At 41.1% G+C, this 12,805-nt stretch overlaps 1 protein-coding gene across 1 annotated transcript in view; it reads left to right on the forward strand.

Moving 5' to 3' along the window:
* The window catches only part of PLCD3 (phospholipase C delta 3), an 851,201-nt gene that overhangs the window by 810,972 nt on the left and 27,424 nt on the right, over window positions 1-12,805 (forward strand). Inside the window, exon 14 of the mRNA XM_044055119.1 lies at window positions 219-368. Within this exon, the coding sequence (XP_043911054.1) occupies window positions 219-368 (150 nt within the window). The remainder of the gene's footprint in view (window positions 1-218; window positions 369-12,805) is intronic.

The raw sequence follows: 12,805 nt of genomic DNA on the forward strand, positions 1-12,805 counted from the left end.
TCACAGAAAAATTTCAAACACACTTAAGCATGGAAAACTGCACATCACATATTGAATCGTACATTCTTGCTACTCAAAGCATTTATTCGTGGACTGCAAAGAAGGTGGACAGGTGGCCTGCAGTGAAAAGACTAGCAAACAACTTCTGCTTCTCTACAGCATCACATGCACATGTATTTCTTTCTTTTCATTGTCTCTGTTATTTTTTCTGTTTGCAGGTTTCAATCCACGATGGGATACAACCCTGACCTTTAATATTCGGGTTCCAGAGCTAGCGCTAGTCCGATTTTTGGTGGAGGACTATGATACAGCAACCAGCAATGACTTTGTGGGACAATTCACTCTGCCTTTTACAAGTTTAAAACAAGGTAAGGTTTACAGTTCTGATAGCATTACACTTTATAAAGGCAAGATTACTGTTACACTAGGGGTATCACAAGAATTTGAAATCAGTATTATTTTCAAAGTTCAACAAGAAAGAATGAAGGCAGCACCTCATACTGGTTGATTTCAACTACCCTTCCATCAAATGGGAAAACTATTCAAGTACCAATGTACAGGCCCAACGCTTTCTGGAATTTATCAATTCCAATGCCCTGGACCAACTCATTCTGAATCCCACTAGAGGAAGCAAGATCCTCGATCTGGTTATCACCAACATGGGAGACCATTGCTCCACACCTATAGTCAATTCCTCTCTGGTTAAATCTGACCACAAACTGATCACCATGGAAATTTCCATCACACCTACACCCCCGCTAAGGTGACCACCCTGAAAAACTTCTCTAAAACCAACTTTGGGCTCCTAAAAATAGAGGTGACTAACTTTTTGGCACCCATGCCAATAGAAAATAGCTGCATGACTAAAGAGTCATGCACCAATGCACTGTACGAGCACGTACACAAATGCATGGACCTTGCCATACCAAATAGAACTAAGACGCTCTCCTCCAAAAAAAGGAAGACAATCTGGTGCCCCCCAGCCATCAATAAACTCTACAATTTATTTATTTATTTTATATTTGTTGATCGGGTTAGTCCGACTGAGCCTAGTGGCCCATTTTTAGTGGAGACCCTGGGAGAAAAGCTCCACAGTGAGATACAATTTAATTACATAAGAGATAAGGTTAAATGCAAAAAAACATGAACATATTCAGTGCTAACTTATTATTTATTTTATTTTACATTTGTTGACTGGGATATTTTGACTGGATATATGTCCATTTTCAGCGGAGGCCCGGGGAGAAAAGCTCCAAGATAATAATACGCATTGAACATTTAGTAAATGCTAGTTTCAAGCAGATTACAGTCATAAGCAATACCAGAATTTAGCACATACAGTACTAACTTATTATAAAACACTTTACAAAACATAACATTATTTTCAAAGTTATCTATACATAATGTTACATTCAGGTTTAAGACACATTGAGCAGCAGTTATACAATTGACCCTTCCAGAAATGGTGTGCTAGAAAAAAAGTTAGAAGTAGTTGAAGGTAAGGCACCTAAGAAATAGAGAGGTCACTAGTTGGGGTTAGTGCAAAGACATAAGCAATGAGTTTTGAAGTATTTCTTGAGTTTGTTTATGAATTGAGTTAGTGAGGGTTCTAGGGTCAAGTCTGTTCCCCTACAATAGAAGAAAGAAACTGTTGCAGAAAAAATGAAGTCACAAGACTGGAAAACCTCCCTTATCAGTCTCAACAAAAAGCAGAGATCCCTTATCAAATCCTCTAAAGCCAGCTATGAAGGCAGAATTGCATCTGACACCAAAAACAACCACAACGCCTTCTATAGCTATATCAAAAACCTCAAAGGCAATACCCAGATTTGCTCTGAGTACTGCACAATGGCACCTCCAATACTGAGCCAACAGATATAGCCAACATACTGGCCGACTGATTCAGTGCCAACTTTACCCCTCCCACCCAAGGGCCCTATCACAATACCAGAAGAAAGCCTGGTACCCACTATTTTTGCAGCACAGGTAAAAGCTGAATTGTCCAGAGCCAAGAATACAGCGTCTGTGGGATCTGATAATATCCCTGGCTGTGTCCTACATGAGCTATGAAACAAACTGGCACCACAACTGTGTGCCCTGTTCAATCACAACCGTACCTCAGGTTATGTCCCTAACGAATGGCACACTGCTACAGCCATCCCACTCCATAAAGGGAGAGCAACTACAGACCCTGGGAACTATCGCCCCATTAGCCTGACAAGTCTACAATGCACAGCTATGGAGTGCATCATCATGGACCTGTTTAACAAAGATATAGGCAATCTCCAAACTCTTGAACCTACACAGTTTGGCTTTGTCCAGGAGAGATCCTGCCTGCTGAACCTGGTTGACTTATTTGAGGCAGTCACCAAGGCTGTGTATGAAGGTAAGCCTACCTCAACCTGGCCAAGGCCTTTGATACCATTCCCCACTCAGGTATCATTGATAAACTCACCAAACTAGGCATCAATCCTTACATCACTAGGTGGGTTGCAAATTGGCTCACAGACAGGACCCACAGAGTGAAAGTTGCAGATTACAAGTCAGACTGTCGATTAGTCACAAATGGAATCCCACAGGGCTCGTTCCTGGGCCCACTCCTGTTTGGCATTTACTTTTCAGAAGTCCAGGCCAACACAGAAGGACTCTGGCTGACCAAGTTCACTGATGACTGCAAGTTAGGAGTCATTATGAAATCCCCAAGTGATGCAGACATCCTACAAAAGGACTTCTTTGAGACAAATGACTAGTGTTGGAAACATGGCCTGAAACTTAACGCCAAAAAATGCGTTATCATTCCCTTTGGAAAAACTCAGTTTCCACGAATTACCACATTGATGGGAGCCTACTGAACACTGAAGGGGCCATAGGAGATCTGGGCACCCAGGTCAACAGCCACCTGACCTTCAACCACCACATTGCCACTCTGGTCAGAAAGTCCTTCTAAGTGGCACGTCTTATAAAAAAAGGTTTCGCATCCAGGAAAAAAGAGGTCCTCCTCCCTCTCTACTCATCCCTCATTAGACCAGTCATCAAATATAATGCCCCATTTGGCATGTACCTGACCAGACACCTACAACAGCTGGAGAGGCCATAAAAGTACCTCACAAAAAGGATCCTAGGCCTTAAACACATGTCCTACATGGACAGACTCAAGAAACTTCAACTGTTCTCAGTCTCTTATCGCCTACTTAGAGGTGATCTCTGCTTAACTTACAAAGGCATGTCCGACCCAGCTCTACTTGAAATGCTACACCTAAAGAAATCCCAATCCCCCCATGCCACATGCTCCAGAGATCACAACTTCATTACCACAATTAACAGAACATGCTGGAGGGACATGTTCATCTCCCAAAGACTGCCCATACTCTGAAATAAGCTTCCTATTCATGTTAAGCAGAGTATCTTACTGGCCCTCTTCAAGATAAATCTTGACAAGTGGATGGGTAATAGAAAATTCACTCCAGGGATCATTCCAGTTGCCCTACTGGATATGGGCACTGTGAACTAACATCAGATGGCACGGTACCTGGGCAATTTTTTTGGGATAGGCTTGTAAAGGCTTCAGGGCCATTAGCCTAATACACACATATGAACCTATGACCCTATAATATAAGATAGCAGGGAACTTAGCCTGAGGCTATTTAGGGGCCAAAGAGTTGGAGTGCAGTAGTGTCTAATTTCTCTGGGTTGTAGATAGCACTGTACCAGAGTTTTGAAATTCTTTAAGGGTTCATTAGTACAGATCTAACTCCATCAATCTAGGAGGTTGGACTGCACATTTTGCTGAAGTTTGGCAACTGAGTTTTCTGAGTTCAGTAAGAGAGTCATCTGGGTAGCCAGATATAGTGATGACAGACTGAGCATGATGTCATTAATGAATAATGTGAGTAGATGTCCTGAGTTACATCACAGTGGAAGGTTCCTGTACATCATTATCATGTTTCAGAGTCAGCACTCAGTATAACAAATGTGATCATCAATCAGATGATGATAACTGATACCTATCCATTCAGAGGTGCTGGGGCCAAAATTGGATTTCTCAAGTTTGTTTAGTACTAGTGAGTGATTTACTGCCTTGGAGGCCCTAGTCATATCAATAAATACTCTTCCGGTGATATGACTTTCATTTGTATTATAGTAGATTGTGTCAGTAACACAACAGGGCATTATCAGAGTGCTGAATCCATTACAGAATCCATGCTGAGTGTCAGTAAATAGTCCATATGTATTGTCGTGATTGAAAAAATGTGTTTATATATTAATGTTTCAAACAGTTTTGATAAAGAACATAGGTTGGTTCTAGGTCTGAAATCCTTTGTGTGACTGTTCTAGCGACCTTAGGTAATGGAATGATAGTTGCATATTTAACTGGTGTAGGAACAACTCCGGAGGTATAAATACAGACACTGAAGCTGGTGCTTAACATGCAAAATTGAATGTAGTGTAATACATTAGCACAGAAGTCACCCGATTTATATTAAGTGGTAACACAGACAAGTATCTGAAAGGGAGCTACTGTTCCAGGCAAAGGACATTATTGTTTCTGTGTCAAAACAAGCAATCATAGTAAATGCTGCTGAAGATCACTGACCTTTCTGGTTGCCATAGTAGTTTCTAAGATACCCCCCAGTAGTTTACACCAACTTTGCACCTCCAAATGAATCTTGCAATTTGGTTCATCCAACTTGCAAGGGCACAGTTTTATTCCTGTCTAGAACAAGGTGACAAATAGGTGACTCTTTCTGTCTGATGGAGCTACTCTTGTGATAACTCCATAAGGAATGTCATTAGGGTCAAAGGTAAACTGAATAACATAATTAGACTTGCACAGAATTTTCTTCTAAGTAGAACAACAGGAAATGTCAGTAAGATGGATGACTGGGGAAATAAAATATTAAGTATCTGAAATGTCTGTAGAGCCATCATCATCATCATCAACCCCCTTTTCCCATTTTCTGTAGGGGGTCAGGGGGTCATGTCACTTGTCGCCATCTCTCTCAATTCGATGCTACTCTCCTACCTTCTTCTACACTCATGTCTGATCTTCTCTCACAAAATCCATCCACCTCTTTGCAGGACGACCTTGTTTCCTCTTGCCTTCTTCCTGTCTGTCTCAAATCTTCTTCACCAGATTATCTTCTCCTTTTCTGCACGTGTCTGAACCACTGTAATCTGTTCCCTTTGATCTTTTCTCCAATTGGAGCTACTTAGGCTTCTGCTGTTATGTGTCATTTCTCCATCTGTCCCACAGTGTGCATCCTACCACCTGTCGAAAAAACACAAAATAAACTACTAAAATAGAAAAAAGACATCAGAAAGCAACCAGTAGTTTTAAAGTGCATAAAGCGCTTTTCATTTAATAAAATCAAACTTCTTCTATCCTAGCCCCTGTCTCAGGCACTTCATTTCTATCACCTCTATCATCCTTAGCTGTTCTGCCTTTACTGCCCAGGTTGCTGTACCATACAGTAGTACTGGTTGCACCACTGTCTTGTGCACATTTCTTTTCAACTTCTTTGGCATTCTTCTGTCATATACTACACCTGACAGTCTGTGCCAGTTGGCTGCAGCCCCTCTGATTCTAGCTTTGACCTCTTCATTCAGACTTCTCTTCTCCTCAACCACCCCTCCCAGATACTTGAAGCTGTTAACCTGTTCCACTAGTTTCCCTTCTATCTCAGTTTTTCAACTTCTGCTTTCCTCCATTTTCTGCCATTACAACTGTCCTACCTGTACTCAGTGTCATCCCATGTGCCTTCAATTTTGCATACCATTCCCTTACACTTTGCTGAAGTTCTTCTTCAGAGTTTGCCTGTAATCAGGGTTGCCAGATTTCCGACTGGCCAGGTAGGGACAAAGTCTAAAAAAAAAAGGTCTTTCCCCTCTTTATTTTTATAAATAAACAGAGAGCTACTTCTGTTTAATGCGGAAGTTCCGCATTAAACAGAAGTATCTCTGTTTTGCGATGTTTTGATTGGCCCTTATACCGGTATACGGGCCAATCAAAAATCTCTAAACACGGAGCTACTTCTGTTTAATGCGGAACATCGCAGTTCCGCATTAAACAGAAGTAGCTCTGTTTTGCGATGCTTTGATTGGCCCGTATACCGGCATATGGGCCAATCAAAAATCGCTAACCATGGAGCTTCTTGTGTTTAATGCGGAAGTTCCGCATTAAACACAAGAAGCTCCGTGTTTAGCGATTTTTGATTGACCCGTATGCCGGTATACGGGCCAATCAAAAAAAAAAAGCAGAGGCTGCCCAGGATTTAAACCGGCAGTGCGGGACTCGGGATCAGGCTGCTGATCTCGGGACAGTCCCGCCCAAATAGGGACGTCTGGCAACCCTGCCTGTAATGCAGCAACTTTGTTAATTTGTCCCCTCTGACCTGTTTGCTAATGAAGTCCATCATCATATGAATAACAGTGGGCTCAGAGCTGAACAAGAGGTGCCGGAAACTGTTAAAGGCTGGGGGTGGGGGGGGGGGTGACACAGGCACTTAGTGGTCTAAAAAGGGCAGTTTTTTAAATATTATGGTGAAAAACATTGAAATAACAACTCCAAGGAGGATTAAGAAGACAGAAGCAGTCCAAGAACAAAGAAGGTATACAGCATGGGGCTGATTCTACAGAAGTACAGTGGTGTACTAGTACCTGTCAAAATCTAGAAAAGGTGGTGGAAGCAAGAGGAGGAATTATGAAGGGGCATTACTGAGTTACACAAATTCTGCAGGCCCTCTCTAAAAAAGACTGATAACCCCTTACCACTGTAACGCTTCAGCTTTTTTCCCCAGCATACATACAGTTATATTTATCTATGTTTTACACACACAAATATGCTCTGTATACCACTCAAGTTGGAAACTTTTCCCTACTGGGTGACAAAAATACACAAGTACCCTTCCTTAATATACAGCTTTAGTAGTTTGCATCTTACAATCTGCATATTACATAGAGGTCAGATACAGCTATCGTGCAGCTGAAAGGTTGACTATATTTAGAATTAACAGGACTTGCTGAAGTTACCACTCAGTCAAAAGGAAAATGTTCCACAATGTCATATTTGCTATCAGCCAAATTAAGCATTTTCACTCCTTACAGTTTCTCAGCAAATGAAAGTTCATTTTTAGCACATGCAAGAAATGCCTCTGTAGCTACATCAGTTTACATCCACTGGCATCAACAATTCAGAACCAAGGTCAAAAATCTATTTACCAAATGAAAGGTATGATAAGGGGCCACACTGCACTTTCCTGATAGCGGTGCACAGTCAGATCCACAGTTTGGTGCGACACCCCTCTTCTGAATATTCCGAGTATAAGGAAACCTTTTCTCTACATCTTCCTAACTGATCTGTGGAGGGTGGCATCCCTGTTGTAAAATGATCCAGGTGGAGCCTACAGGGCAGGGCCTCTTCAAGTGTGCCTCCCTGAGCATTTCAGGAAGTTGTTAGACAAGTACTGATAGGAACTGCCACGGTTTACGCACTGATTCCCCTAAGGCAGTCTAGTCCAGGGCTCACTGTACTCAATACTCCTTGTTGATTTGAGGTAGAACAAAGGATGAACGGGTCATCAGAAGCTACATTACCTTTGAAGCAGGTGGAACATATTACTTTTGTAGGACTTGGTAACAATGGGAATGTGTGCCACTGGCACAGCCTAGATGGAAGTAGGGGACCTTCTGATTTTATTTCCCTGGGAGCTGCTATGTCCGAATTGCTGCCTACTGACTGGCATTTCAGTTTAGAAACTAGAGTAGGGACAACAAACTAGCAGGAATATTAATCAAAACGTATTGTTGTTTTACCGTTTCGTTTATCAGCTTTGATCATTGTTGTCACGTCTGCCTCTCCTTTTAAAAGTGAAATTTAAACTGCATTATTTTGTTTCCCTGTTTCATTTCTGCAGGCGAGTATTTAAACCAGAACCTAAGATTTTTATTGCAAATATTTCAGTAGTACATTTCGGATAAGTAAAATGTTTTAGTGAAAACTGAATGCAAATATTTTTTTTAATTGGTAAACGAATTGATGTAGTGCAACTACGACTATTATTCCTATCAAATAATTAACTTTTTTGTGGCTTCTGTCTGGGTTGTTTAGCTGGGGGTTTGCCTAACTTCAGTGGGAGCGTCGTGAGAAAGTATATGAAAAAAATAAATGCATGAGGTAGTAAAGGAATTTAAGGCAACAATTTCCACATACAAACGGTATTCACACACACTTACCTTCTTCCTCAAGCAAACAGCCACATGTGTACACACACATTTACCTACTCTCTAAACAGAACTGTGCTAGTTTAAATTCCGCACACGAGTGTGGAATGTATTTACATCCATGTGTGCGTGCATGCGACGCATGCAAGCACACGCAAGGTCCGCCATCCTCCCTAAAGGAAAAGTTTTTATTTGTTTATTTTATTTATTTATTTACCTGCAGCTGTAAAAGTGGGAAGGCGCTCATCCCCCCTCACTACACGGTTGCAGTGCCTATGAGCTGAATCCTGATGCACACCCACTCCTACTGGGAACTCCTCTGTGAGACTGAACATTGTTTGTACTTCAGTCACTGGGTCCTTGTACATTGCTTGCACTAATTCTACCAATGTTTCTGGGACTTAGAACCACTGCAGGACTGCCCAAATCATCTTTCTTGGGACTTTGTCATAAGCATTCTCCAAGTCTAGGAATACGCAGTTGGACTCCTTCCTCATTTCTAGCTTCTGCTCACTAGTACGCTTATTCTTCAGTCATTTGGGATACATCTTTCTCTCTATGTTGCTTTGAGCCATTTCCCCTATCTCACCCAACATCTTGATCATATCTGCTGTGACCTCATCTGAGCCTGCTGCTTTCCCTGACTACATTTTCCTTAGTGCTGTTCATACTGCTAGGATGGGTCCCCTTCTTCTCTCACTGTAGGCTGTGTCTGGGGCAGTACAGCTTCTGTGAGTTATATTCATTCAGAAGCTGCTGGAAGTACTCCTTTCATCTGCCTTTCATGTCCTGTGGACTGGTGAGCAGGTTGTTGCTGGCATCCCTTATGAAGGGTATCTGACTATCTTCTGTATCTTTCTGTCTTTGCCTTGCAACCTAATAGAGCTCCTTTGTGTCATCGACCGAGTCACTTTCCAGAAGTTGATAGAGTGCCTCCAATGCCCTGTTCTTTGCTACTGCAACTTCCGTCTTTGCTTCTTTCTTAGCCAACCAGTAGTCCTTCCTAGCCTGGCCTGTCTTTTCTATCTCCCACTTTTTCCTCCACTCCTTCTTTCTTTTAATGACTTTCTGGACTTCTGCAGTCCACCACCAGCTTTCCTTATGTACCTTATTTCTATACCTGGCTTGGCCAAACATCTGTTCTGTAGTCCTCACACATGCTGTTTTGAAGCACTGTCATTCTTCTTCGTCATCTCTGCCCATTTTCTATTTTTTTCTTGAGGTGCTAGAGCCCTGAGAAATTCCTTGAACTGTTGTGCATTCTCTCCAGTCAACTTCCAACTCTTCAGCCTGGTCTCTTTTGACTTTAGAGACTTCTCTGACCACTGCCTGCAACCTGTATCACTGTGTGGAGAGTGGCCATGTCTTATTCAAAGAAAGGAATGGTTTAATGTAGGAAGACATGCCAAAATCTGCATAACGTAGGCAGTGGTGCAGGTTGGTGAGAAGCAGCAGACAGCACGAACATCCCAATTCCTGTTGGAATGAGAAAGTGTGTTAAGGCATCTAGAATCTTCCCCAAGAAGTCCACAGTATCTCCAAATACACTACTTGCTGTGGAAGATAAATACCTGGGTCTATATTAGATAAACAAAAGTTTATCTAACCGAATGCTCACATGAGTGAAAATCCAGAAACCTGAAACTGCAATTGTGGAGGGCTGTGCCCCCCACATCCCCCGCTAAATATATATTCCAACTCTGAGATCGCACTACAGTGAGCAAAGTGAAAATATTCCCATCATCACTGTACCGCGATCTCACAATTGCGGTTTCAAGTTCCGCAATTTTCGCTCATTTGAGCGTTCGATTAGATAAACTTTTGTTTATCTAATATAGACCCAAATACATTTGGCATGATACAGACTCATATTTCAGAGGCAGCACTTTGATGAGCACATTTTTTGCACCATCATTCTTATGTAGTAATAACTGATATGTCATCATACCTTATCATACTGGAATAGAAATGATGAAAACATAACCATATTGTTCAAACACAGAGACATACATGCATATGTGTATGTATGTATCTGCATGTATATGTGTTGCATGTGCGTGAGATAAAGTGAGGCAGTGTGTGCATGTTTGTGAGAGTGTGTGAGTGCACACGTGTAAATAATCAGTTAAATTTACTTAAATCCATGTGTTCAAGTAAAGCCATCTCACCATGCAAACCAAATTTAGACATACATTTTCATGGTTCAACCAGTCTTTCTTTCATTTTGAGTAAACCTGTTCTTCCTGCTGCTTGCCTTTAGAGTAAAACACCACAGCGACAGCCAGCTTCTCTTGTGGTTGCATACATTGTCTGAATACACCAAACCCACACACTGTCATTTCATTTTGCCTGCTCTTAAAGGTCCATATAAGATCCCCTCTATGCTCACAATGCATTAATGGACTGAGTCCTAGTGCCTGTAGTTGCTTCCTATGTGGAAGTTCCTATAAACAACTCATTTTCTCTTTGAACTTTTAGTCTGTCTAATCTCTTAATTAAACTGTGATATTAACAAAGAGCACTCTAATCTGGTGTAACTAGTCCCTTAAACACTGCAAACATTACCTCAGCAATAAAACTGTCTTAAGCTCTTCACTAATCGTCTTGCAGGGACATATGCTATATAATTTACACTAATATCTAATTAATCCCTAAGGTTAGTACTATCCCCACCCTCTTAAGCCTTTTCTTCCTAGTACACTTTTTCCTTACATGTTTTTGTATGACATTTATAAATATTTTGGTCGGGTTTGTTTTTGAAGATCAAATAAAAACTAGTTTCAAGTTTTCTTAAAGATGCTTCAAATCCTGAAAACTGTAAGTAAACTTTGTTAGTATCACCTACATGTTTACAGTGTCAAACTATGTTAATTAGTAATAGTTAATGTCGATGTTAAATAGACCATGAGTAGGCCTGGATCCCTGCCTTGGAGTACCTTGCAACTTACAAGTTCCCTCCTTCCTAAGATTCCTCCGAACTTCGTTCATGCATGTCTGTCCCAGAGCCAGTTCTTAAACCATTTGATTTTTTTCCCATTCATAACTAACACTGACATTTTCTAGATAAATAGCTTGAGACTAATCATATAAAACTTTATTCTGAAATCTGAAAAAAAAAGTTTGCACCCTGTGGCTACACAGTGGCAAAGAAGTAAGTACTTCTGCCAAAGACTGGTTGGGTCTCCAGCTTGGGTCTTGTCTACAGTGCCTTCTGAGACTGCATGTATTCTCTGTGTCCATGTGGACTTTCTCTGACTGCTCCAGTTTCCTTAAAACCCATCCACTTTAGTAATGAACTGTAGAATTACAAAACAAGAATTTTATTTATGTATTTATTTATTTGACATTTGTTTACTGGGATAGTCTACCTGGGGATGTACCCCTTTCTAGCAGAAGCCTGGGCAGAAAATCTCCAGGTATAGATCACATTTCACATTGTAATACATAGAGAATTAACACGTGTAACAGTAAATAAAAAATTACATTTGAAACACTAATACATCAAGTCAAATATATACAAAAGTACAGGTAAACTGGGTTCATAGAGTCAAATATTTGCATACATGAGAGGCAGCACAGTAGGTGTAACAGAATGAAATAAGTTGTCGACATGAGAGTCTAAGATTGTCATAGGGTTGTTTAGTTTCAGGTATATTAGAGAAGATAGACATGATATCTAAGTATTGTGAGAAGAGAGTTATACTGAATGCAGTTAAAAAATAAGACCATGCTAGATAAAGTTTGGTTAAATACATATTAGAGACAGATGGAGGTTGTGATATAGAGTTTTCATTGATGTACGAAGATCAGGGGTGAGGTTTTTTATGTGGATGTATTAGAGTTTAAGGGGAGTTAGGGGAAATATGAAGAAAATAAAGTGATTAAAGAGGTACTTAGAGAGATTCAATAGGAATGTTTTCACAGATAAGGGATCAAAAGTAGATCTGAGCTTTAAGTAGGACAGTAGAGCATTATCCTGGTGTAGAGCTTTAGCAGAGCCATTCCTTTTCTAAGAGGTATTTTAGATAGAGTTCAAAGAATTGGTAAGGGGTAGCAGCCAAAAACCTTTTAAGTAAAACAGTCATTAAAATAGTTCCTAGTGAGTCCATCTCTATTGGCATGGTGGAGGGGGGGGGGCTAAAATTCTGACTACAAATCAGGTAATCCATGTTCGGCTGGTAGTACACACGCCTGCTGCAGCTGACATGGCAAGGATGGGCAGACCTGTTTTCAGAGCGAAGAGGCCATTCTGTTCCACAGTCCCTTGCAGAAAGAGTAGATATGCTTGGAGGTAGTCCTATAATGGGCACTTGGGTTACAAAATTCTGAACACTGTAGCCTTCCTCTGCAGAAACAAGGGAGTAGGCATGTGGATAAGAAAGTGTAGTATCCACATTGCCTAAGGGGAGGGGCTAGGGAATTAAAATGTCCTCACTGCTGGGATGCCAGTGAGGGCAAAAGCAACCCCTGTGCCTACATGGATAATGACCCTCCAGGGTTGAGGATATGCGTGATGGTTGGCAAGCACAGAGGCAAAAAAGTGTACAAAAATAATTCCTAACACCTCAGCATTTCACATTCGAGA

This window comes from Protopterus annectens, chromosome 13.part0 (genome assembly GCF_019279795.1).
Source record: "Protopterus annectens isolate FY-2018-M chromosome 13.part0, PAN1.0, whole genome shotgun sequence".
NCBI lineage: Eukaryota > Metazoa > Chordata > Ceratodontiformes > Protopteridae > Protopterus > Protopterus annectens.